The sequence below is a fragment of the Phycodurus eques genome, chromosome 14, assembly GCF_024500275.1.
Source record: "Phycodurus eques isolate BA_2022a chromosome 14, UOR_Pequ_1.1, whole genome shotgun sequence".
Classification (NCBI taxonomy): Eukaryota; Metazoa; Chordata; class Actinopteri; order Syngnathiformes; family Syngnathidae; genus Phycodurus; species Phycodurus eques.
Window position 1 is genome coordinate 4,611,594 of NC_084538.1, and position 27,637 is coordinate 4,639,230.

A 27,637-nucleotide genomic window follows, 5' to 3' on the forward strand; every position below is an offset into this window, starting at 1 on the left:
ACATTTTATTATATTTTGATTGCTTTTCATAATTTTTAATGAAGGCATAACAGGACACTTGGATGTTTCCTCAAAAAAAAAAAAAAAAAGTGGATTAGAACCATAGAAACCTTTTAAAAATCTCAGATAATTTAATAGATTTCGCCACAAGGTAGCGTTTAGAGGCGGCCGAGTTTGACCAATCATTGGCTGGTTTGTATGCCGTGGTGCCCCGCCCCTTCCTCCATCAACTGCTTTTCAAAATCGAGCAGCAGCCACCGAAGGAGTGTGGCACTCACTCACAAAAAACAAAAAGAAAAAGGAAAAAGAGAAGCACCAATACCCTGCCGACGAACACGCCCTGTCTTGTAGTAGAAGGCTCCCCCCCCCCAAATTTTAATGCACCGGGGGCAGAGCAATTTCAAGCTTTTAATATCGAGGAAACCACGACACGCCCTGTGTGGAGGACGTGTAAAAAAAAAGTTTGTTTTGTATTTGCGTTTGAGTGTTTTTTTTTTCTTCTTCTTCCTCTTCTTTCTCCGCACTCAACGGTTCGTCACAGAGGGGCGTCTTTTAAAATTTGGAGGATTAGGTGAGTGTCTTTGCGTCTCCCTTTAGACCACTTATTGTTCATATTTGTTTAAAAGCAGCGACAAAAGTCAGGAGGTGAAGAGTTTGCCTCCTTAAACCAGCTCAGTTCTCCTTCAGTCAGTGTTGCGTTTTTTTGTTTTTTTTTGGGCGGGGGGTGTAAAAAAACAACAACATACATTTTATAAAATTGTATTGGTATTTACATATTATCTATAATGTGACTTACAACGGTCTTCAAAGTGCTTGAATTGTTAGTTTGATACAATTTTAAATGGTACTCTCAAAAGAGAGAGACTGAATTGGAGTCCCTTGAAGGCCACTGTACTTCCTAGTTCAAGCTCATAAGGTATGGACCACAGGGGCTATGCTAATCGTTACAGCAAATTAACGTGTTACCTTAAAAATTGGATGGAAGGGGCAGATTCGGTATAGACCATGGACCTCAGGCGCTTGCCGTCTCATTTCTGTCCAAAAAAAGTGCAATTTGCTAGTAGTTATTAACGCTATTGTTTATTGTATCCCTCAATTAATAAATTAGCTTCACTTGCCCTCAGCCTCAACCATGAAGTACGGTGGGCATTAAGGGACTACATTTTTAAGGCAAGAAGTTAGTTTGGTACAGATTATTAGTTTAGCCCCCCCCCCCCCCAAGGTATGGACATTCTGCACCCCAAACGGGAAGTACGGTGGTCTTTTAAGGGACCAGATTTATGTCAAAAAAAGCACCTCTGCTGTGAAGTTTTTACGGCAAAAAGATAGTTTAGTAGCAGTTATTATCTTAACCCCTCAATTGTGTACCAGGAAGTGCGGTGGCATTTCATTAAAATATTTTAGGTTTATTTGGATTCTCGTTTTGGATTAGGAAGTTTCCTATGTAAGAATGATGACCCGGAAGTAGTTGGAGAATAGGTAGTTCGATTCTTAAAATTGCTTAGGAAAGGTACCTAAATTCCACACTTAAGATACCAGATTTTAGCATAGGTTATTCCTAACCAGCCTTTATGGAAGGAAAGGAGATATGTTATCCACAATCCTTTGCAGCAGCAATATTTAAAAAAACTGGCCATGGCCGTGAGTCCAATTCATTTGAAACAGTGCTTTCCCTTCCTATGTTTTGAGAGGAAGCACTTTTTCCATCTCTCCTTGACCGGATGATGTATTCTAACAAAGGTTAAGGAAAGGTGGCGTAAAAGGTTAGGGGATTTGACTTTCCAAAAAGGCCCTTGGTTAAAAAGATCGTTTCGTATGTGCCTCAAGTAGGAGATACTGTGTCCTTGAAAGGACCAAGTTTCCATCCAATTTTTTTTATACACAAAAAGTTCGTAGGCTAGCAGTTGTTAGCACATAATATAGCACCTCAAGCTAAGCTAATAACCTCTGGCAACATAACTTGCATTTTCTTGCGCACAAATACACACGGTGTAGTCGATTTGAGTACAGTAGTTTGGTCTAATGTTTTTTGGGGGGGATTAACTCTCCATTTGAAGTGCATTTTTAACAGTATCTTCATGCTGTTTTGGTCTTGTAATAAGACTAAATAATGGTTTACTTTGGTTTGCTTTTCACCTGCACCAGCTGTCAGTCTTCAGAGCAAAAAGACGCTTGTCTCGTCTCGCGTCCAATTGATCATCATCTGTGATTATCTGGCATCCTGAGAAATACGCAATGGCGCACATATAGAATACTGATGTGGGCTTTGTAGATGACCCCCATTGTGCAATGAATGGGGACCCCCTCTGTATGTTGGGAGGGGGGGGGGGGTCGCAGGCAGGCAGGCACCTGTTTGAGTGCTTGATGGTGAGCAGCTGTACAAGTGGACTGGTAGGAATTGCCTTCATCCTGTGTTTGTATACAAGCTGTTGATTGTCATCACAGGCTCTTTTTTTTCACCTGTCACCTGGTCTTTTTAAATATTTTGGGGGGGATTGATTTATTATTATACTTCAAAAAGGCAACATGAGCGGACTCATTTTCACATTGTTTTGAGCATGACGAGAATGGAGCCCGGTGGAAGGTAATCACTGATTCAATAGAAACATTGCCAAAGACATGGTGCCCATTTATACCTTTTTATAAACAGTGATTTATAGATGTTGGAAACCTTTGACACGCTGTTTATGCTTCTACGCAACAAAACCTTTGCAGAGGTGTTCGTGGGTCACCTGTACAACTGTACATGAGAAAAGACTGTGACTGTGCTAGCAAAAGACATGGACGAGTTGACCCATGCAGTTAGATATAAATGTTAAACATTTAAAATGTGAATTTATTAAGGATTCTGTAAAGCTTAAAGTACCAGAAGAAATAAAGCAAATCCCAGAGGAGGAGTGGAAAAAATTTCTTTGAATATTGTCATTTACATTGGGGGGGGGGGGACCGATTTTCTTTAAGCGCCTCATGCATCTCACTTTTTAACATTCGTAACCTTCTGCAAGTGTAAAAAGAAGCTAACAACTCTCTCGCGCAACGTCATCCATGATGGCAATGGTAATGATTCTGCCTGTGTTGTGTGTTTCCTGGCGGGAATTTAGCTTGCTAGATGCTTTTTTTTGAAAAATAATCTAGAGGGGTCAGAAAAGTCGCTAAAAATAGCAACGAAGTCGCTAGATTGGAAACACTGACTGTGCTTTTGTGAACACGCTCCACTCTGTTCGCAGCCATGTTTTTGATGTAAGCAGAGCACATCAGAGGGGATGTGCTTTGAACGATGGAAGCGACAAAAAAAAAATCATCCTCCTGACAAATAAACTCATATGAAAATTGATTAATCACCCAGCCCTAGTTCAGAGTCATCGTCAGTGTGAGACCTTTGACCAAGCGTCTCAATTAGCCTGAGTGGCTAATCAGTTGTAATTGGATTAGCCAAAGCCTGCACTGCTAACGAGGCTGAAGCAGTGTGTGTGTGGCACTCTGGAACAAAGATCGATGTTTCCGCACTCTTTAGTGAGTATCTTTGTACTAGGATTAGGTATTAACACTACAATTTGATATTTACACTTGTCACTTATTGTCAAATAAATCCCAAAATGAGCGTTTTTCCTCGATCTTGCGTTGGGAGGCCAGGCTGCTGTCCCGTGGGATGGATGACGTCCTGGAGCAGGACCAGTACGAGGAGCGGCTGAAGGAAGTTTTCGATGGCTTTGACGCCAGCGGCTGCGGCTCACTGTGCCCGGAGGAGCTGGCCGACCTCTGCCTGTCGCTGCACCTGGAGGATACCGCACCAGCCCTCCTGGACGCGCTGCTGCAGGCGCGGGACAGCCTCACTGAAAGGGTACGTGGCCGAACGACTTGTGTACTATCCCGTGATTGCAATGTTAGCTTTTGGTGATTATGGCATGTGTTATAGCTTTTCTTTTTTTTTTTTTTTTTCTCTTAATACAATTTCCAATTTTGTTTCCCTATCTTTTGAACTATAGATGCAGCTAAAGAAAATATCGTCGAAAAATAAAACTCACCATGCCAAACTCTAATTAGTCTGTAAAATTGATGAATGGTCCAGCCTTACTGTTTGCTCATTACACGTCAGATCGTTTGGACAGAAAGGCTTTTCATCCCTCTTGTTTTTCATTTGAATACATCAAACGGCTGTGTTAAACCTCTTCAGATAAAATGGGCCTCCATCAACTTTCGTTACGGTGTCTGTCGTCACGACAACCAAGCAATCTATCATCAACACACAGGGATGTGTTGAGGGTGAAATTGGTCAAATGAATGCAAATTGTCACTGTCCAAAGAAAAGCCTGTGTGTCTACATTTTTGGGCCAAAAAACAAAAACAAAATGGAAATAAAATAATGAATCTTTGTTCAAATAGGTTTAAAAAAAACCACTTCAAATCAGTTGAATCTGTACCTCCAAATTTCAGGTTTTTGGTTTTGGTTTGAAAGGCAAACAAATGGAAATTGATAAACTCCTTATCGTGGGAATGCGGAATGTCACTGTCCAATGAAAATTGGAATGTGAAAGTGCTCACAGTTTGTATTTTATAAAAATATAATGTAATATAATAATGCAAATCGTTGTTATATGGACTAGTAGGCTACTGGCATACATGCTAAACCAGTTAGTAAGTCAACAATCTGAACTGGTTACTGTGTCCACACCTGATCAAACAAAGCACACCAATGGTAAAATGACAACAAAAGTTTTAGATCAATTTGAACAAAGAGGCGCTCGAGTGAAAACTGCCTGAAGTTTTGATTTGCGTGCACACCGACGTCTTGACTATTGTCTAGCAGCATGCGCAAGCTGAATAACCGGGGTGGGGGCAGGGGGCAGTGACCCGATTGCCCACTCATGGCATCCAACAATGAAGTCAAAAGCGGCAGACGCCAGCCGGGACCGCACAAAGAAAATCACCATATTCACATGTGGCAGCTGTTGATTGTTCAAGTGTGGCCTTGCTCCCCCGTCGCAGACAGCCAGTCTTCTGAGGAATTTACAGAATTTTGAATTGTTTAAAAAGATCTGCTTCTGATCGCTAACATCTTGTTGTAGGTCAACTTTGACCAGTTTAAGGATGCACTGATTCTGGTGTTGTCATCCGGCATCAAGGGACCCCAAGTGCAACAGGAAGTACCATCTAGACCAGGTAGCATACACATTCTTCTGTTATTTCTACTTAAAAGTCCCTGGAACTTTGAGGTCTTGGCACTTGTCAATCCTGAAACAAAAAGGACAACAGTTTCCATTTTTTGAAACACACTGTGGTCCTCCAAATATTTCTTGACCTCGCAAAAGTACGAACCCACGTGAAGGGTCTTTTTCCAGCACCGATAATTACCCAAGAACTAAATTTTAACAATGTGTCTCTTGCTTCCAAACACTAAATGGTCCTCCAAATGTCCCTGGACCGCTTGAAAGTACAGACTCGCTAGCAGGGTCTTCTCTCGGACCCTGATGAATTACTCTCAAACAAGACTTAAGAATTTTTTTTTTTGAGGAGCAGTTTTGCTATTCAATGACTAAATTTGTCATCAGAGTCCCCCGACATACAGCCTAAGTTTGTGAAGGGCAGCAAACGTTATGGCCGCCGCTCCAAGCCGGAATTGGTCAACACCTTTTCAGACGAAGACGCGCACAACCAAGACGAAGACACGCCAGGCAACGAGGACACCAAGGACAACTATGACTCGGCTATTCCAAGGAAGCGTGAGGTAAAAAGCATCACACTCGCACCCCAGATGCCATCCTTATCACCAGCCGTCCTCGTAAGGACAATATCTCTGTGGCGAGGTGTTATTCTTGGCTAATCAGCTTGGCCTAAAATGCGGTAGGAAGGTTTCACACAGCCTTGTCATTGCATCCTTTCTCTGTAAATAAAGCAGCAAGTGGAATTGCTTTTGTGTGGTTAGCTGCGGCTAATCAGCACACAGCCGCAATGTTTGCGTCGCGTCGCAGCGAGTGTTTACTTAAGCTTTCCTGATGCCGCAAGGACGTGTGTTGGAAATCATCAAGTAAATTCTTTTAATAACAATTTTAAAAAGTCAACGTTTTCAACAAATGTCTATAATGGGCGACACTGTCTGTCGAATCCAGGTCAAACTAAATTGTCAAAGTAACATGAATCCGGAGCTGATCCAGATTTACGGCCATTTCAAACCAACAATTTACAATTTCCTCCCCTATATCCACAATAAATTTTGCAGCCGTTATGCCAAAGCAAAAGGTTTATCCAGATCTGATCCAAAATTATAGATTAAGCAGTAATTTGTTTAACATGGAATCATCCCAAAAATGTTTTTTTTTCTGGGTTTTAGCCAGATTATTTTTCAGGTTGTAATTTTGTTGTGCTTTTGTGCACTCTATTATGTTCTTCCCTCTGATCCAGAATACATTTTAGAGTTGGCTCCACAATATATTTTGGAGCTGTAATATCAAACAAAATTTGATCCGAATCTGATCCAGATTTGTAGAGTGAGATGTAATTTTAAATTCATATTCTAAATCCCATTTAACATTGAGATACATATAACTGTCAAATCTCATTAGATCAGGTTGTTGATGTTGTGGTTATTATGTACGATGTTATTACATGCTCTTCTGCGACAAATGTCTTTTTGAATTATTCTGTATTTAAAATTTAACGGCAAGCGATTCCGCTGGTTGTACGGGTTCCTGGATGTTCTGTGTCTTTTCCACAATGCTGATCTTTTTGATCTTCAGGATTATCCTGCTCTCTTTGCTGACATACAAGTCGCTTGACAGATGCTTAGGCGAGCCTAAGCTCCCAACATTTACAAAGACCTCATCTCGTTTGCCGGGGGGGAGAAAATTGGGTATCATTTTGGTGTTGACGAAGGCAAGAGTTTTGACTTTAGTAAATGATTTAATCAAATGTGTGTCATGGTTTTAGCTTACAGTGACAAGGTTCTGGTCGGTTTCATTGATTGTCAGTTTCACTTAGCAACATGAAATTTGGTTTGGATGTGTATCATGAGTAGACCCACAAAAAAAAGTCTCCAGTCCAGTTTGGACGGAACAATGGCTGCAAAGTTTGATGACTCGCCAAAATTACCTTAAAACACAGAAGTCTAATATCTTAGCAGCACAACGTCAGAGCCAGTTTCATTTGCCAGCAAAAGAAAGAAAAAAATATTATAATAATAATAATTGGTACGCAGATCTATCGTGAGTACACTCACAAAAAAGTCTCCTGAAGCCATGCCTGAAAAGAAACACGAAGCCTGACATTTTTGGTTTGAAGCAGCCATTTTAGGGTTTTCAAATTTTGACCATTTCCGAGGGTCCGTCAAAAACATACTGTTGGTTTGTCGGATTGTTTCCAAATTTGAACCACAATTACTAGACAGATGGAAGACACACAGTTCCTAAGAATCTCAAATGTTGACAAAGACGTGTCAGATGGTCGTCAGTAAGACTGCTTCAGCTTTGAATTGTGTGTTTTGTTGATATTCGGTGTTTTGTCTGCACACCCTGGAGTCCAGATGCCTGAAGACGAGCGTCAGTGTAGGAACAATGAACAGAAGTGCGTCCTTTTGGTTTTGACAAATTCGGTCGGCGACAATGCTTCGATGACCAGTGATGGGTCAGGCTTGGACATTCAGCTGGTTTGGCTGGAGGACGGTGCCGGGAAACGAAGACTCGCCCCACCTCTCTTCTTCCTCCTCCTCCTCCTTTTCTGGATTTCTCCACACTGTGTGTCAAAAGGCCACTTGCAGATTCCCCATCTGTTCTTCATTCCCTCACTCTTCGCTTCCCAGACAATAGGGTTACTCCGTGGACCACGCAACCAAATCAAAGCCTCCGCCTCTAGCCTCCATTCAACCTAAACTCATTTAAATCTCACCCTTGAACCGAAAGAAGCAGCTGTTGCACAGAGACATTTAGCCAGCAGCTTGATTTATTACTCTACATAATCAGTTTCTCAGCTGGATGCTTGTCTCACTCATGAGAAGCATTGAAACAGTCTCATACTGTAAAGCACCCTCAACACAGAAATCTAGAACCAAAAATATGCCAGCTTGTACAAGCAATGTAACTTTTAGATCCCTCCAAGGGACCCAGAGCAGTTTGAGTTTTGACGATCTTGAATAGCCACAAAGTTTCTAATATTTCATAATAATTCTATAATATTCCAACAATAATTTAGGTACTTTTTATGAGTGGGCCATGGTTAATTATTTTTTCTAAAACAAAAAAAATTAGAATCAATGCCTCATTGACATTTGTCAAATTGAACGTGCTGTACGTAAAATATCTTAGTGTTGAATCACATTTTACTATCAAATGCAGGGAAGAGAGCATAACAGTGATGGAACCAACCAGTCAGGTTCTGTTATGCTATTTTGTTTTTTTTAATGATTCAGACTGTTATACATAGAAAAGTACATACAGCAGGATCTTGAGATACAGGTGTAATTCGTTCCATGACAAAGCTCGTAACGCAAACTATCATATTTCCCCACTTTACTGTATATAATTCTATACTTTATTAAAAATAGAATAAGAGCATAATGAAATAGAATGTAAAGAATAAAACAGTTTGTACATCGTGTTGCACTTCAATGAATTGTGCTGCTCCTTCTGGTTTGCATGCCTTGGCCACCAGGAGGCAGTAAACGACAGTCATGGAGACACAAGCGAAGAAGACCAGTACTTCTATACTACTATAAATCAATAAGATGCTGTAATATTGGTCGTTTTTCATATAGGATAAATGATATGCCTGTGAGTACTGGGTGTTGCGCCACGGTTTGTGTTCAAACATACATTGCTTCGACTATCGACGCTAACCGTTAGCATGTCAATGACGTTTTGCATTGTTTGTTGGCATTGAGCTAAGCAGACTTTTATGAGGAAAAGCTATATGGCATTTTAAAATAAATTATTCATGTCTAGTTTGACATCATCCTTAACTGGGAATGGCATTAAAAAACTTGGAGCGTCTTTTTTTTGTGAATCTTTCACTATTTGGCAAGCAGTTACTTCTTTGGAAATGAGTTGAATTGAGTTCACTGCCACTATACGGTGCTCATATGTCAACTTTCCATCCACCGCTTATCCTTACTGGGGTCGCGAGTATGCCGGAGCCTATCCCAGCTGACTCTAGGTGAGATTTTTTTCATAAATGTTTCTTAATTTTGCATTTCTCTCCACCAGCGCTGGAATGCAGATGAAACGAGCACAGAGGAGTATGAAGCAGAAGGTTTGTTCTATCTTCCCCCCCATAATTCCTTTCTTTAGATAGTGGTAACGAACCGATCCTTGCATCTTCCAGGCCAGCTGCATCTGTGGAACCCTGACGAGCCGAGCACGCCTCGAGGATGTGTCGTGGGTCCGTTGAAGGAGAGGCTCCAGGAAGCCTGCGAGGAGTTGGCCATATCGTGGCACGGATGCGCTGGCCACATGGAACTGATCGCTCTGTGCGACTATCTGGGCTTGGAGGTGAGCAAGGAAAGCACATGGGTGAAGCCCGAGACTAGTTGGAGACTCAAGTCTGCAATCATCGCTACCGACATTACACAATATAGTCTTCATGCTCATCAGAGAGGCCATTAAGTTGGCAACACTTGCTATGCTTTTGCAAACCAGCTAGTAAAAGGTTTGGGGGGAAAAAAATCGTCCAGACAGTGAAATTCCAATTAATTAGTGAAGTTGAGCCCAGCCCTAATTCCAACTAATGTATGTTTATTTTCTGTCAGATAAGTGCAGATGTACTCCATGGTTTAAACGGCGATGGATGGATCAACGTTCAAGAGTTTGTCTCCATGGTTTTAAAGTACAACAAGCCTGCCACCCCGTCTGCATCCACTCCTTACAGGCAGCTGAAAAGACACCACTCCACTCAGGTAGGCTGAACTTGTCTCAGACATTCTGGAGTGTGGGAGGGGTGTAATAGTACTTTCAGCAGCTCTTGTTTAGGTAAAAGTGCCAAGAACTTTTCACTCTTGTTGAGGAAAACTCGCCAGGAACCTTTTGCTTGTTGAGGTAAAAGTGCTGGGAACTTTTCGCTTGTTTGGGTAAAAGTTAGGAACGTTTAACGCTTGTTAGGGTAACATTTCCATAAATCTTTTGTTCTTGGATTCAGGTAAAAGTGCCCAAACTCTTAACTCTTGTTTTGGTAAAAGTTCCTGTGGTCCAAGGATGCTACATTCCTCCAAATATTTCAGGAACTTTTCGCTCTTTTTGTTTGAGTAAAATTCCCAGGAACCTTTTCGCTCTAGTTTTCCCAAACGTTCGAGAGGGTCGGCAGTCATACGCTCTTGAAAAGTTCCAATGGTTCAGATGCACAACGTTCCTCCAAAAGCTGCAGGAACCTTTAGTTCTTGTTTCAAGAATAGTTCTCCTGCAGTTTAGGTATTATGAAGGTTGTCTTTCACAAGTATCGATTCTATCCGTGATCCCGCCAGCCCTTTGATGAGGTCGGCCGCCGGATCGCCACCCATTCCACCCTGACGAGCAGCATCGGCACTCGTCTCTTCTCCAACCTGGACGACGGCACCGGCTTCACTCCGGTCGAGTCTATCATGGACGCCTGGATGGAAGAAGGCATAGAAAACAGCATTGAAATTCTGCAGGTGACTCACACTAATGAACGTTTTCCTAACTTTCTTTTGATTGTGTTGTACACTGTTTTTCCTCGCTGATTGATGTAGAGCGCTCTTGTTTAGATAAAAGTAGCAAGTAGTAGTAAAAGTTACTCCTTCTCACCTTTATGCTCTTGCTTCGCCTCCGTGTCCTGTCCCGAACCCCCGATACGATGGCAAATTTGCAAATGATGCAGAGAATCAATATAAAGTGACCAGTATTGCAGTAAAACTGATACGACCGTTGCGCAAATAATTTTGAGCTATCAAGGAATTTAAAGTGAACAATAGTTCACTGAGTTGTAGTTAAAAATGATGTTCAACTTAGCGCAGTATTGGTTAAATAAAAACAGTTTTCATGATGTCAAAGGTTTTAGAGCAATGGGCGGCCTGAAATTAGGTTGAGGTGACCTTCCCCTATATGTCATATGCAAGAAAACCCTGGTGATATCGGTTGTCAAGAAGCTAATTTCACATTTTGCAGGCGTTGAACTTCGGTCTCGACGGCAAGCTGAGTCTGTCCGATCTGACCTTCGCGCTGGAAAATGAACTCCTGGCCACCAAGAACGGCATCCACCAGGCGGCACTGGCCAGTTTCAAAGCAGAAATCAGACATCTCCTGTGAGTCTGATAGGAACCTTAGTAAAGTCATGGATATTCAAGTATTACTGGATAATTTGTCTCCTTTTTCTTTCAGAGAGCGCATCGAGGGCGAACTGAGGGAGAAGGAGAAAATTCGTTCGGACCTGGAAAAGGCAGAGAGGCTTAAAACCCAGCTGGCCACTGAAGTGGACGAGCATCACTCTTCGATCGAGCACAAAAACAATCTTAACCTCAGGTATCATTGCAGCACTCTTCTGTTTTTTTTTATTGCATATATGCTTTGGATTTATAGTTATTCAAGACTGTTTTATTTGGACAACTTTTAATTTTTTTTTTGTTTATAACAGTAGTTGAGGTAATATGTCTGCCAAGACATTTTTGGGCCTTGTTGCTGAACAATGCTACGTGTCCAACTCCACAAAGCACCTGGTTTAAGATGTTCATTTTAATAGGTACAGTCCATGAATTGCGTGTGAACATTGTGCAGGAAGCTAGAGGAGGAACACCGAGAGAAGCTGGCAGCGGTGCGGTCGGCACTGATGAAGGAGATGGACCTGATCCGCCAGCAGGCGGCGCAGCAACGTGAGGCGCTGGAGGCTGAGGTGGACAAGATCAAGGAGGACGAGTCCTTTCTCAGGGACCACCTCTCCATCTCGGTCAAGGTAGGTCCAACTTTGCTGTACGTCCGACAGATTCAGGCTCAGAACACAGTAGAAGGTTGTGCGCTGGTCTTAAAAGGAAAACAGATGTCTGGAGATGGACTTGCTGGACTGCAGTCAAAAACTGATGGAAGCCCAAAGCCAAGTGACACAACTGCAGGCCAGTTTGGACAACATCATGAAAGAGAAGGTAAGACGTCAAAGGAGACTTCTTTTGATCGTTTCAATGTAATTCAACTAGATTTTTGTCTGTGTTTTAGTTCGGTGACTTGGACCCTGGCAGTGCTGACTTCCTCCTGCAGGAGGAGCGCATTAAGCAGCTGCGACTGGGCTACGAAGCGCAGTGCAGGGTAAATAATAGTGTTTACACCATAATAACATTCCTAACATGTATTTATACCATTGTAACATGCTGAGGGGAAAAAAAAAAACACTAGACATTGTGAAAGTGCTTAAATTACTCTGATTAACAGAGCAGCTGCTGTCACTTCAGGAGATCAGAAACGTACAACTGTTTACGGTGACTGGAACAGGACGTTTGAAAATAATCTCCGATAATTAGCCACATGATGCTTCAACCAAGACCAGAACCTTTACATGGCAAACACACACAGTGCAGTGTGCAAGATCTTCAGACCAGCACAGATTTAAAAAAATAAAAATGAATACTAACTATTGTGAGCCACCTTGTGATCACAAATACAATTATTGTTTCATCTAAAGACAAAACCATTATTATCCCTCTGTTCTGGTAAATTTCTAAGACGGTTATTTTTATTTATTTTGCAGGAGTTGCAGGATCGCGTGGATGAACTGGAGTCCGAGCTGCAGGACTTTCACAGCGTGGGCCAACCTCAGAAGCCATGCCCGCCGCCTCTCTCAGAGGAGCTGGAGAGCAAAAGCCCTGGCGTGGAGTCTGACCCAGGCCTCGGCTCGGAGGAAGTCCATCCCTTCATCAGTTTGAGCCTGGAGGCGGAAATGATGCTGGAGAAGCAAAAGCAGCAGCATCTCTGCCAAATGGATGACTTGAGGAACCAGCTGGAGAGCAAAGTAAGCCTGCTCTAATGTTTAAGGTTGCATTTGAAAAGTTTTCACAACAAATCCAAATGAGTTGCTTGTGCGTTTAGAAAAATGTAAAGAAAACGCATTAATGAAAACAAAGTACACTGGTGCCTTGAGATATGAGTGACCTGACTCCGGTTTTTCAAGATACGAGCTGTTGTTTGGACGATTTTTTTGCTTTGTGAGCGCAAACTTAATATGTTCGCTGTATGTTGACTGTGACTCAACACACAACAAACAGAAGTTTGTCAGTTAGTATTAGTCAGTATTCTTAAAAATAAATAAATTTGAACACAATTGGTGCTGCAACATGTAGACAGACAGTAAGGTACTCAGTCATAGATTCTTTATCCTTTGCAAAGAACAACTATTACTGCTGAAGATAGGGTTCGGACTCGCCGTCTGAGGCCCCCGTTCGCTATTTGCATTGACAGTAACGAATGAAAAGGGACTTGCAATCCAATCCTTACTTCTTGTACTATTCCAAAATAAACACATCTTGTCCAACAAATGAAACTCTTATTTGATTGTTTGAAAAAATATCTATATCTTATGGGGCAAAGTACAATATTACATCTGAAAATCAGACTTTAAAGTGGGTGAAAAGTTTGTTTTCCTCGGTGCAGATCAATGAATTCAACTCTGCGGTTCAACGTCACGACGACCAGAAGAATGCACTGGCCCTCCAACACCGGCAGGTGGTCCAGGCTTCGAGGGAGGAGCTGGCTAGCGTTAGCTCACGGGAACGGGAGCTCCAGAGCCAGCTTGAGCAAGCGGAGCTGGAGCGGTCGCACCTGGAGGAGGAGACGAGAGAGGAGGCGAGTACCTTGAAGCGGCAGCTCCTCGAGGCGGGTAGCATTGCTATGGAACTGGAGGAGCAGCTGAGGAACCTGCAGGAGTTAAAGCCCGACCTTCTTGCTGAGATGGAGGAGCTACGTAACCAACACGCCAGTGCGATAAAGACTGTGGAGAAAAAGAATACGGAGCTGTTGAAAGCCAGACTACAGGAGTTGGAGAAGAAACACCAAGAAGAGAAGGTCAAGTTGGAGAAGAGCTGGTTGGATTGTTTCGAAAGGGAGAAGGAATTGCTGAGGCAAAGCCATGAGCAGGAGCTGACAGCCAGACTCGAGGAGGCGAGGTCCTGCTTGGAGGAGGAGCACGAGCGAACTGTGAAAAAGCTGACAGAGGAGTCGCAGGAGCAGCGAGCTCGGCTGGACGAGCAGAACAACGAGTCCCTGCAGGCGCTGCTAGAGGAGGCAATGTTAAGGCTGTTCAAGGAGCAGGAGGAGAAGGAAGGCCAGCTCCGGGAGCAGCGGGAGAGTGAGCGACTGCGTCTTCAAGAGCAGCACAAGCTGCGGGAGGCCAAGCTCAAGCAGGAGTGGAAGCAGGAGCGGTTGCAGTTAGAGGAGGACTACGAGAGCATGCTCCAGGAGAGACTGGATGAGGAACGGGAGAAGCATGAGGCCGAGAAGGAGGAGCTGGAGAAGAGGCTGGAAGGCCTGATGAACCTGCGGGACGAGAGCCTGCGGGAGATGACTGTTAAACACGCCGAGGAGAGGAACGCGCTCAGTGGCATGCTGGATAAGCTACGAGGCGACATTGCTCAGGAGAGGTGAGAAAATCATATGATTCCCTTAATAATGCATGGTATCCTTGGTTTATGACTTTTCCGACATAGGTTTTGAGTCTCTGAACGGCATTCAATAAACTAGTTTGCACAGCGGTGTAAGAATGCATTGCCATGCAGCACAAGAACGCACGCTCAGTCGGTTGGCTTGAAGACTACGTTTGTACTATTTTGAGGTGTATTCAACATGCAAAAAAAGACCCATATGTTATTGAAAACAAGCAAATGTGAAGGTGGAAAAATGATTCAGGGCCACTGCACAAACTTATGTTGCCGTATCGATACGGTACTGTGGGTGATGCGATACGTTGAAACATCTGTATTTTGTCCCACCTTTTTATTTACCATTAAGTTTTTTTCACGGGAAGCATTTGACAAATTGGTTGAAGAGTTATGTGAGAAGATTGAACCATTTAGCTAAACATAAGACTGCAAGTATAAAAATGTTGAGGAGTTTGGTTTATTATCACAAAACTAGGGGTCTAACAGAACGACAAAAAGCCAAACCTAAAACTGCTTTTCTGGGGTGTAAAAAGTAACAGATTTAATAAGATTTCAAATTAAATGGCAAACTGCTAGCAGTACATACTCCAAAAAATAAATTCCAACAATGCAGTAAGATAAAAAAATCGATATTTCATCAGAAATAACAGCTCAAATCTTTTTGTTAAAATGCCATATCAAGAGTTCTGTCATGTTTTGTTATCCAGAGGCTGCGCCGCACTATTTATGAAGTAGACATGGCTAAATTTGGAAGCAGTTACCCTTTCCTGTGTTCTATGTGGGGACTCGCCTTCGTACTGTACCGAACAATCTGACTACAAATATACGTTGCACCCCTAGTAAAATGTGTCCTCTGCTGTAACACTGACTACATAACCATGTACAGGCAGCAGACAGAGGTGAGCTTCTCTGAGAAAATCAAGCAAGTTGAAGATCGTTTCTCGGGTGACCAAGAATCCGCAGCTGCACGCTTTCAGGTGGACATTTTGAAACTGGAGTGGCACTATCAGAGTGAGCTGAGGGAGCTCTCTGAGAGCCATGCAGAACAAAAGCTCTGCTGGGAGGCACAGTTGCAGAGAGCGCTCGAGAGTGCTGAAGAATGGCGGAAAAAGACTGAAGAAGGAGCAGAGGGACTTCGGGAGTGGGAAGAAGAACGGCTTGAACTGGAGAAGGTTCATGGAGAAGCCATGCAAGCAATGGTAAAAAAGAACCATCAATTGCAACACCAGGTTGATAACAGCGCAACGGCCGCCCAGACCAAAGAAATTGAGCTCAGTCACCAGCTGAACAATCTGCACAGCCGACTCCAGGAGAGTCTGCAGGCCAAGGAGGATCTTCTAGCTCGGTCTGACAAGCAAGCCAAGGACGCTGATCTCCTCCTCAGCCAAACGGTAGAGGATTTACAACAGGAGAGGGAGGAATTTCACAGCAGCCACTCTCAGCTCCAGGCGCAATACGAAGAGATTCTTTCGATATCCCATAGCCAGACCGCAGAGAGGATCCTGATGCTGACAGAGCGTGACGATTTGAAGCTGAAGATTGAGGAGATGGATAAGCTCCTCAAACAGGCGGTGGATGACTTTGAGCTGGACACGAAGGAGCTTCAGGAACAGGTGGCTTTCCTCATGGAGAAATTGAAGAAAACCCAAACCCAGGATCCGGGTTTGGGTGTGTCTAAAAATGGGGAAACGCTTATAACATCAACTTCTGATAATTCCTTCAGTGAGGAAGATCTGAAAGTGGAGAGCGACCCAACGGATGAGCCTGAAGAAGACCTGTTGCAACTGAAGCGCGATGCAAGTGAGAACCAAGACCTCCACGTCTCATGGACTTGTAACACAAATGTTCCAAGCGAGAGGAGTAATGATTTAGAAACTTCAAACTTTGAAGAACCGGATGACAACCCTGAGGTTGTCCTTTGTCATGGAGAAGACAGAGAGTTCCCAGAGACTGATGGAAACGCAAAGGACTCTGCTTTCTCGCACAGTCGGTGCCAAGATAAAGACTCGTCACTTGAGGCATTGGGAGCTTTGGAATTCTGTAAAGAAGAAAGTGGACCTCAAGATGTGCCTACCTCTATCTGTGAAAGCTCCTCACACAAGGATCAGGATTCTGAAGATGACCCTGGTTCAGAAATTGGCTTGGATGATTTCAACGGGGAACATAAAAATGTTAGTCCAAAACCTTTTGATCAAGTTGTTGATGATGAACCCCAGAATTTCTCCATCTTTGAACTACAGTGTGCGTACTGTCAAACCAGAGAGGAGTGTCTTCTCATGCGGGAGAAGATCCTGTTACTCCAGCAGAAGACTGAGCTCCTCCAGAGTCTTTTGGAGCACAACAGCAAGAAGATCCAAACTGGCCGTGAGTATCTGGAGGAAAACTACAGCCTCAAAGTCAAGATGTTCCTGCTGATGGAGCACATAAATGTGCTAGAAATGAAGGCATCCAAACTGAAAGAGCTTCAGACTCGTTACGAAGATTGTTTGTGTGAAAACGCCAAGTTAAAGGGGCAAAATGCTGAACTCAAAAAGAAGGTCTGGAAACTGCAAAGCAGTGCGAGTGATGAGCGGATTTCTCTCACGGACGACATTAGTAGGATGCGACAGGAGAACCGTAAACTCTCAGAGTTGTTCATGGACTTTGAGGCACAAAGGGACACCCTGGATCTCGGATTCCCCCCGAGCAGAATTTCTGAGGCTTCTTGCGTCGATGACATCTGCGGTGACTTTGAGGTGCAAACCACCGAACTTCACAAAGCCATCTCAGAGCTGCCAACCACGAACACAACTACACGGGCTAATAGGTAACGTGGAGACAACCTCGGACCCTCTCCCCAGATTTGTGCTGTGGCCTGCCCTTTATCCCCATCATTCTCTCATGTACCTGGCAGTATCGTGGCTAGAACCCTAATGCTCCTCAACCCAAGCCTGTTTTGGTAGTACTGCCCTTCTGCACGGAGACAGGAGGTTGTAGTAGGCAACAATAGCAACAGAAACGGAAACAACAGTGGACTGGTTGCTGCAGCGGTCTCCGTGTAAAAGGAGCTTTGCAGACTTGACGTAGCTGCTTTGGTTCCTAAATCAGTGGTTCTCAAACTGAGTTCTGGGGTCCATGCTACACAACCTGGGGGTAGTCTGCTGTGCTAATAAACCACACAAACTAAACCAATTACTACCTTAGCTTTGGTCCAATTAACACCTTTATGATTATAAAGTATAATCACAAAAGTCTATCATCCCTGCATGAATAGTCATCGGAAAAAAAGGGAATTTTTTTCGAGAATATAGTTCTTTTTTTTTTGTTGTCTTTTACAAAAAAGGCATAATATTCACAGAATAAATTTGTATTTTTGAAATTCACTTAATTTACAATTTTTGTCTTTATTCTCTTAAGATTGTCTTTTTATTCTGACAAAATACATATTTGTTCTGATATTTTATTGAAACTAACATTACAACTTTTTTCCTCTAATAAATATTAATTTGATATTGTGACATTATGGATTTCTCTAAAATAAGAAACTTTTTAATTCGTTTGGCATTTTAGGGCTCGACATGGTTTTGGTCCTTATGAGTGGGTCCCTGAACCTAGAAAGTTTGAGAACTTCCACTGTAGATCAACATTCAACGCACCTCTCATGATGATTTGATTTGTATTCTATTTCAGACATAAAGTGGAGCAGCTCAACCAGGAGAAGGTTGCCACCGAACAAGCAGCAGAGAATTTCCACCAACAGGTGAGGCAAAAAGTAGGAATACAGCGCTACCTTGACTTATGAATTCAATTCGTTACATGACCGAGCTTGCTACTCAATTACCATTGATTGATATAAATGAAATCAATCCCGCACATGAACCTGGGTCCACGTGTGGGAGCTGACCCTGAACAATAAAACTGGTCTGTCTTTTACCATTTGAGGGGGGAATTTAGGAGACAGACCATAAACATAAGAATGTGTGAGTGAAATGCAAATACGGGGGGACACTGGGGAGTCTTTAATCCTCATTATTGGAGCACCTGTAAGTGAAGATACCACTGTACACATTTTCCTTTGGGCACATTCTCACTGATGAGACGTTTCAGATGTGTGATCTTCACTCGCAAAGCCAGCAACTCCAGGACGAGAACGGAATGCTAGCGGACAAGAACGCCCGGAGCCTGGCCGACGTAGAGAAGCTCAAGCGGCAGCTGGCCGAGCTGATAAAAGACAACGAAAGGAAGGAGGTGTTCACCGGCGAGGAGAAGAAAGAGGTGAGCGTGCGGTCGTCATGGCAAGGTGGTGGTTGTAACTTAGCGGTTAACTGTGTCATGTTAGCTTCTAGCTTGTGTGTGCTCGCTGGAGGCCGAGTTGACCAAAGCTCTGAAGGACACAGCCAAGCTGGAGGACAGGAATGCCCAGCTGGTCCAGCAGGTGTCTGGCCTTGAGGAGAAGGTAAGGCCCTCAAGTGGAAGACAAACTGGTTTGTTTCCTTTGACAGCAAACTCATACCTGAGGCAATGTGCGTGTAAAAAACGGTTTCCTGTTTTTTGTGCGTAGTTGATGCAGGCGGACTCGATGGAGACTCATCTCTGTCACCTGACAGAGGAGCGAAAGGATGCGGCCAAAGAGACGCGGGGTCTTCGCAAGCAGCTGGCTCAATCCCAGCAGAAGGTGTAAAGACTTTGTTTATTTCCTACATGCAGTACTTACTCACCCAACTTACAGACATCACATGTACTGACTTACATACAATATTTACTTACCCTTACAGAGCTACTTATTTACTTACCCACCCGACTTACATACTTACCCATCATACATTCATATTGAGACATTTGCATACCCATTCTATTTAATTACATAGTTACTTTCTGTACTGCCTACCCTCCGTGGCTACTCATCCTGATACCATCAATTACCTCTCTATTTCCACCTCCCAGGTGAAGAATATGGATGACACCCTCCATGCCTTCAGTCATCAGCGAGCTTGTCTAAGGTCGGATCTCCGCAGCACGCAGCAGGACAGAGATTCCCTCCGCCAGGAAGTGGCGATGCTGCACAAGCAGCTGCAGAACGTCACTGATGAGGTAAGACCTGTTTGATTTGTAAACTGATGGTGCGTTTGTATTCACGACTTTGTTTTCCGCAGAACCACGTTTTGGAGCTGGCCTTGCACAAGTCCGCCGTCCAAAGTCCCAGCAGGAAGCTCCAGAGAGACGACACGCTGCAGCCGAAGGAACAAGACGACAAGGTTACAAGTCTGAAATTGACACATGGATTTTCTGGCGTTTTTTTTTTTCTTCTTCTTCTTGTCACGGATGTGAACGTAACCTTGTTGTTTCTGCGTACAGGTCAGCATACTGTCCCCGAAGCAGCTGCAGCAGCACAGACAGAGCCAGGCGGTGCTGCTCAAAACCTTGGAGCAGGAGAACGCCTCCCTCAAGCAAGAAGTGTACGACCAGAAGCTGGTCATCAAGGTATCCGTGCTGTCGTTACACACACATTATCTTCTGACTGTTGTATACAGGGTTTTGCAGTTTGCCTTTTCATGGATTTTTTTTTTTTTTTTTTTCCTCTCCTGGCATCGTTTCCTTTCTTTGTTTCCATGCTTCCTTTACTACTTCCCTCCCTTCCTTCCTTCAGTCCATAAAGGTTGAATCAAGGATTGCTCTTGTTTTTCGCCTTTTAATTGGAAAGGCTTCTTCAGTTCCAAATTTTAGGTGTGGAGTCCTTATGGGGGTGTTCAACTGTTGCTGTGTTGCCCGGTGTGGTTGGTGAAATGACCGTCCTACATACAAAACAGTTGGTCGCTCATCTTGTGGCAAAACAGCTCGTTAGGGCCAGTTTTCCTGTTGATTGGGGGAGAGATGCAGGACATTGTTATAGGTGACGCCTCAAACAGTTTGGAGACAGATTTTCCTGTTTAACATACAGTAGATGGTTTCTTTTCTTTTCTTTTCTTTCCCCCCCCCCCATAGCAGCGGTCCTCCCTATCAAGAATTTGGACTTTGTTGTCCTCGAAGGAACGTCCGTTCTTCTTGAGATGCACACAAGATGAGCTGTTCCATCCTGTCTTCGCCGAACCCTACTTTTCTGCCTTCTTTCCTTACCTGCTTCCTTCTACCTCCGACCTGCTTTTTTTCCCCTGCCTTTCTTCCTTCCCTCGGACCCTTTTCTTTTTATTTTGCATTTTTCCTTTTATGCTATTATTCACGGTATTTGTAAAAAATAAATAAATTGAATTTAAAAGGTGTATTTCTAACTTTTTGGGCCTACCCTGTAATCTCATTGCTTGGTGTGTTTTGATGTCAGAACCTCGCTGCTCAGGAAGGACACGCACAGATGGCCAAACTGCAGGAGGAAAATGAGGCACTCAAGGCCCAAATAGCTCGACTCACTGCGCAACTGTTTGAGGTTGGCGATCCAATTACAATTCCAAACTGTGTCCCAAATGATTAGGCATATGCTCTTATGTTCATTTTTGTTAGTCAATGTGATTTACACTAAATACAATTTTCATCATTGACAGTCATTAGCAGCTCTATTCATATACAGTGGTTAGAATGTTATTTGTTTTATGTAATATTTATTTATCTCACTAAATTGGTCATTGTTTTGAACAAAATATGTTAATTTTTAAATCTACATTCGAAGTATTTTCTTTTCTCTGTTTTAAAAATCAAATATGTCCATTGAGCACAAAAATGTGCCCTCCTCTTATTTTTTTCCTCCCTTTGTAGTCATTCCAGGCTCACTTCATCGGACTCCTGCCGGTGTCGCCCCACAGGACGGCAAGGGGACATCGGTCTGACTCCGACAATGCGCAAGTACGATAATACAATCATGGTACTTTTGGGTGTTTCGTTTCATTTGGGGGGCATTTTTCCACTCACTTCACACAAGTTTCATGCTGTCGTACCGATGATACAGTCACTGATCATTGCACTCCGTCTCGATGTTTGAAGTGGAATGGGATACACTTTCTGTTTCCGCTCGCCAGTACGGTGGTGGCATGCACTCATGTCACTCAACTTCCATTAGTTGACATTCCGGCTTGGAGGAAAGTAACTGTCAAAAAAAAGTCCCTGTGAATAATCATTTCATATTTCCTGAATGGTATGCTGAGTTTACAGTGCTTCTCTGGTGTTTCTCTCAGGTCCATCTTCACATTCATTGTCTCTGTTTGTTTTCTGGAGTTTGGCGTTTTGCCTCTTTGTACCTATTGGTTTTTCCATTTTGGTTCTTCTTGGTGTGGTCAAACCTCCATCTCACCCATTGTTCATTGTTTTAATAACTGTATGTGACAGCAACATCATCACTGTATCACTGGTTGAGTGCATGTGGAAAGGATTTACAGCCATTTTTCCATATTATGTTACAGCTTTATTTCCAAAATAGATGGAAATCATTTTTTTCCTCAAAATTTTACACACAAATGACCTGATATTTGTTTTTATTAAAAATAAAACTAAGAAATCACATTTACCTAACTATTGACAGAACTTTGCCATGCTGCTCAAAATTGAGCTGAGGTGCATTGTTTCCATCGATCATCCTTGAGAGGTTTCTACATCTTAATTGGCGTCCACCTGCGGTCAATTAAAATGTTTATATATTGTCCCACAGATGACGGTGCATATCAGAGCACAAAACAAGCATAAAGTCAAAAGAATTGTCTGTAGTCCACGGACAGGGTTGCTTGAGAGGGGCTGCAAAGAAGGATCGGCCCAAACGCCCAAATATAAGTGTGCCAAGCTGGTCGCAGGCTGTGTTCAGTTTTCGAATAAGGCGATAACATAACAAAATGTGGAAAAAGTGAAGCGCTGTGAATACTTTCCAATGGGGTAAAAAGACTGATTGTCCGAATGCTGAAGGCTCGCCACTAAAAAGCTCTGTAGGGATTAGCGAGGCTGAAGCTGTGGTGAAGTGTACCTTGCCTTTCTCTCTCCAGGGAGCCACGGCGGAACTGCGAGCTAACGCCAACGCAGAAGGCTACCGGCGGATTGGCGGACTTTAACACCAATGTCCAATTCTGTCTTCCAAGACGGCCGCTACGTACTTACCTTTTTTTTTTTTTTTTTTTTTTTTGTGGCATCCACGTAAGAGACTCGACAACGACGCAAGCGTGTGAACATGTCATTGCATTGCACTGCTGCTTGGTGGCACACTAATTTCCCAATGGAGATTATCGCTCGTTTTTTCTTTCTACCCGAAACGCAAAGAAAGATTATTGAATGAGAAATTGTGTGTTTTTGATCGTCTAATTGAACGTGTTGTTTTAATCAAATGCGCTTGTTTTTAATAAGACAGGGTAATCCTTTTAAATGCAGTGTGTGTTCTCTGTACGTAATGCTAAGCTACATGCTAATATGATTGTTTGCCTTACTTTCAGGGAAGACAAAGCTTCTGAGCCTTGGCTTGTAATCAAAATGTTGAATTTACACTGCCCCTATGATCATTCAGGTTTCTTTTTGTCTCGATTGTCATAACTATTATTTTGCTTTCACATGCTGTAGTTGATTGTTTGTTTATGCTGATTTTTGTTAAAATCAGTTTGTTTTGTCGTCAAGGGCTTTTTTGTTTTTCTTTTCTAGCTGCACCACAAAAAGTGGATCAGAGTTTTTCTGGGTTTTGAGGAGAAGAAAAAATTTTTTACATTCTCGCACACACATCCAGTTCATTTTGACTTTAATTAGTTATTTATTTATGCATGTTGAAGTCACAAGAACCGTGCGTTCACATTGTCATGATTTTTGTTTATTTATTATTTATCAGTTATGTTTATTTGGATTTTTTTTTTTTGGGGGGGGGGTAGATTTTTATATATATAATTTGTTTTAATAGTATATTTCCCTTGTTGACAAGGTTACCAAAATAACTTTCAAATGATCGGGGAAAGGATCGATTTGGATTGACCTGTTGAGCCATATTCTTTCTTTCAACTACACTCCGGTTTTTAACTACTATAAAAGTGTAGTTCCTGGGTTGGTTTTGTTACTTATTTTCTCATTTCTATTGAGTTACTTTGTCAAGGATACCAAGACGATCATGAGCTTACCAACTTTCAATGATAGGAGAGAGGATGGATTTGGATTGACCTGTTGATCTATGCCTATACCCAAATTTCCCACTTGAGGTATAGCTTTGATACTTATTTTCTCATTTCCGTTGACAAGGTTGTCAAAATAATCTTGCTGTCAATGTTGGGATAAGGAAGGATTTGTATTTGCCCATTCATTTGTGCCTACTGCCCAATTTCCACTTTGAAATATTGTTCCTGGATTGGTTTGGTACATATTCTTGTCTGACAAATATTTTTTAAATTATTTTTAATAGCACATTTCCCTCCCTCACTTATTTTTTTAGAAATGTAACAGACATTGTGTAATGTGATAAAATAAAGTGTCTAGCGAATACAGGTCTGTTTTGGGATGTTGTTGTTTTTTCCTCCTCGAAATGCGCACAGATCATTCTTGATGATAATTATTTTGATATTTATAGTTGGTAACTGTTTCCTCTCCAGGATGACCAGGACCCCCGGATGGAGCGCATGGAAGCACGAATGGAGGAAATCGAGACCTCGCTGCATAACGTCAAGCTGCACCTCAGGGAGAAGGTGGCTCAGCTCAAAGACCAGGTCAGGACCTTACATACAAACACAAAGTTGTAATGTTTGAGGTGGTTCAGTATGCATTTTCGGGTGATTCAGCCTGTTGCAGGGTAGTATGGTATGGGGATAAATGTACTGATGCCGGACCGTTGGCGGCGGTTAACCGAATCAAAACGTGCAATATCATGATTTCACCTTCATGGGGCACTGCACTGACATGACTAATATTAGTGCTGTACTGATGAGCTGTGAAAGTTAGATGGTTCAGTGAACATTATATCCATCGATCTGTTTTATACTGCTCCCGGTTGGCCAAAGTGGGCACCCCTGAAAGCTGCACAATGGCCATTAAATTGATGCAGTGTGACAAAAACTGTTCCCTTTTTTTTTAATTTTTTTTTTTATTTTTAATTTTCATTACTCTACGTTTTCAAAAAGTACAATATTATTGTGTGCACAACAAATTAAACTTATATCTCAAGTAGGGCTGTCAAATTTAAAGCGTTAACTCGACTCTCTTAACTTGAATTATAGTACCTGCAATAGTTAGGTACGTATTTTCTCGTCTCTATTGACCAATGTTGACAAGATTACCAAAATAATCATTAAAGTACAAGCTTCAAATGATTGGAGAAAGGAAGATTTTGATTTACTCATTCATTTCCACCTATAGTTGTTGCCGAGCCGTACGCTTTTTAGATTGGTTGGGTTTCTGTCATCTCCCCTCAAAAGAAAAGCCCCCAACGCTTAAAGTTATCCGACATTTCCCAGGGGCACAAGAACAGCCGTGTGTGCACGCTGATTCGAGACCTGTACGTGGAGAGCGGTCAGCTGCTGAAGGCTCTGGAGGCAGCCGGGCGGCGACGCAGAACGGCTGAGTAGACCAAGCAGTCGGCCGAGGGCGACACCTTGACGCCACACGCGAGAGTATGTAGTCCCAGACCCCCGTCTCGCCTCTCATCGTCTTACAACTTTAAATGTTACATAATGTGCACATGATTGTTTTTTAAAGGAGCCTGAATGTCAGTATTACAGTAAAGAAGCAGTATTTTGTTTTTTTACATTATTACATTGAATGTATTGCGGTTGTGTACATCGTACCTCCTTCTCCACAAGGTGGTGCAAAAATTGTATTTATTTTTTTACTTGAAGAGCCTGCGTTCACAATTGTATGTGTATGATTATCATGACAAAGGATTACAATGATATTGTGAAGGAATGTTAGGGCCACACCAGTTGACAATTTACTTGTTCGTAAAACTTACAGTAACAAGATCCCCAACGTTCTAACGTTGACTTTTTTCGCATTAAATGACTTCTGCATTTTTTTTTTTCCATTCCCGCCTCTCAAAAAACAACTAAAGTTTGATTATAAATGAGGGAAAAATAGCACTCTATAATTATTTGTTGTTTATAAAAAAAACAGTAATTACACAAATAAATGTAAATAATTAAACAAACATCCCTTTTTTTTTTCTCTCCTTTTTTTTTTCTTTTTGCTGCTCCTTCCGGTGTGTGCAAGCCTTGCCACTTGGAGACAGAAAACATCACGTAATGGCATAATTATGCATCCATCCATTTTCTGAACCGCTCATTCTCACTCGGGTCATGGGCGTGCTGGAGCCTCTCTCCCAGCTGACTCTGGGCGAGAGGCGGGGTACACACTGAACTGGTTGCCAGCCATTGTAATGAGTGTCACTTATTCGTGGGTGTCCACTGTATGTCCATTGTTATTCCAGGCAATCTTTTTACGATAATTCTCTGGAAAAAGAGTCACGTAAAGAAAAAGAACGCGGCACTTTTTAGTCTAACTGGACAGCCACCAAAGTATGCACTGTTTGAATTCTTATTCTGAGTGTTTCTCCTAAGAGACGCAAATTCCAGGTCCAAACAAGTGTTCTGTGTACGACTTCCCTTGTGAGGAGGTTTTCAGTGCCGTATGAATTTATACAAGTGTTGTTCTGTACAATGCATGAATACCAAAACACAAAGCTGTCTGTTGGCTGTATGTTCCTGCTAGTTGAACAATCGTGACTTTATTATATACAGTGTATATTTTGTTTTTAAATGTAAGCTAACACTACCTGTTGCACTCTAATTGAGTGGTTCTCATCTGTCGTCACTCTGGGGCCCGCATTTTCCTATTGTTGCGACCCACTTTCATAGAAGTTAAGAACAATTACAAGAAAAAAAAATAACAATTTGGTTTAAAAAATAGCGTCTGAAATCATATACCAAATGTTATATTTTTAAATGTTATTTCAAATGGGTTTGCTGTACTGCCAAAAGCATATTGGTTGCCACGACGTCCACCAGCCAAAGGCTGAGCTACGCTGTATTTATTTACAGCGTAAACTAGTGGATAGAGAATAAGAGCGTAATATTTCTTGTCACTTTCCTACCATGTTCCGTCCGGGAACTTAGTACGCCTCTGACTGTACTGTACAGAAAAAAATAGGAATGTAATTTTTTAATGAGCTGTTTGCGACCCACCCAAAATGGATGCGTGACCCACTTTTGGGTGCCGACCTACCAGTTGAGAATCACTGCTCTAAATGTCATGGGACAGCACTGTACTTTAATGAATAAAGACATGTTACAGTATAATATTTATAGGTGGAAGTGCATAAGTGGATGGATGTATTGTGAATGAAGGATTTGAACAGAGTTGTTGTTTCTGCCCACAGAAAAGTATACATTTTGTTTTTTTCCCCCCCATTGTTTTTTTTTTGGTATGGATTTCCCCCAAAATTTATGTTTTCATCTATTTTTTGTTTTAATATTATCTCTATGGTGCCTCAGAAGATGTGAAATTTGAATTAAAACCATCCACGTATTCCTGAGTTCCGGATGTTTTTTTGCCGAGAGGCCCAAAATCAGGTGAGTTGAATTTCTTGAGCTTATCGAGTCACTCGAGAAGACCTGAGCTTTCCCCTCCACTCCCGAGCCAATGTTGTCAACATAACAAACGTGTGCTCTCTCTCACAAGTGTGTCTTCTATATGGAGACAACCAATGAGAGGAAAGGGGGTGGTCTTAGCCAAATATAGAAAAATCGGCTACAAAACTGGGTCAAACAGAAGTCGCTGTCACAGGGGTGTTTTCTGGACAAAGCCGAGCAGTTTTTTTTATAATTTATTTATTAAATTGACACATATTAAGGCCATGTTCGTCACTCTATGGACGTTTAAATAGGGGACCTTAAAATCCATTTGTCAATGAGGGGTTTGGTATGCCGCCTCGCAGTAGGACACTTAACACGTCAATTTCCGTAACAACCCGGGGAACTTTAAATGTCTACAATGTCTTCAAGAACCACCAAAGATGACAATTTCTTATGTTTAGGCTTTGTTCGTGTTTACATGTATCATATTACATTTGCATAAATCAATGAAATTCATGTATTTAACTTTTGACCGAAGACTTTCAGAAAATAAAATTTTAGCAAGTTCGTTTTCAAACCGTCATTTCAT

General features: G+C 42.3%; 1 protein-coding gene across 6 annotated transcripts; it reads left to right on the forward strand.

Moving 5' to 3' along the window:
- Positions 1 to 490: 490 nt before the first annotated feature.
- Positions 491 to 26,841, forward strand: nin (ninein (GSK3B interacting protein)). 6 transcript variants are annotated; one of them, XM_061696644.1, is made up of 27 exons: positions 491 to 571; positions 3,629 to 3,841; positions 5,067 to 5,160; positions 5,550 to 5,725; positions 9,192 to 9,237; positions 9,310 to 9,476; positions 9,734 to 9,880; positions 10,442 to 10,609; positions 11,103 to 11,239; positions 11,316 to 11,456; positions 11,709 to 11,883; positions 11,960 to 12,070; positions 12,141 to 12,230; positions 12,670 to 12,930; positions 13,569 to 14,554; positions 15,459 to 17,378; positions 18,242 to 18,311; positions 18,659 to 18,826; positions 18,891 to 19,007; positions 19,113 to 19,226; positions 19,496 to 19,642; positions 19,705 to 19,806; positions 19,907 to 20,032; positions 20,868 to 20,969; positions 21,296 to 21,382; positions 24,079 to 24,192; positions 24,937 to 26,841. In XM_061696644.1, the coding sequence occupies exons 2-27, from the start codon at positions 3,650 to 3,652 to the stop codon at positions 25,045 to 25,047; spliced, it is 6,069 nt and encodes a 2,022-aa protein (XP_061552628.1). In that variant the 5' UTR covers positions 491 to 571; positions 3,629 to 3,649; the 3' UTR covers positions 25,048 to 26,841. The 6 variants fall into 6 exon arrangements, with proteins under 6 accessions (XP_061552628.1, XP_061552629.1, XP_061552627.1 ...); XM_061696645.1 differs by having other exon boundaries at positions 525 to 571; positions 3,634 to 3,841; XM_061696643.1 differs by lacking the exon at positions 491 to 571 and adding an exon at positions 3,393 to 3,513.
- The last annotated feature ends 796 nt before the right edge of the window (positions 26,842 to 27,637 follow it).

Coding starts and splice junctions, on each gene's coding strand:
- nin (XM_061696643.1), top strand. Junction 9,238..9,309: donor AGAGGAGTATGAAGCAGAAG/GTTTGTTCTATC, acceptor TGCATCTTCCAG/GCCAGCTGCATCTGTGGAAC. Junction 20,970..21,295: donor TCACTGCGCAACTGTTTGAG/GTTGGCGATCCA, acceptor CTCCCTTTGTAG/TCATTCCAGGCTCACTTCAT.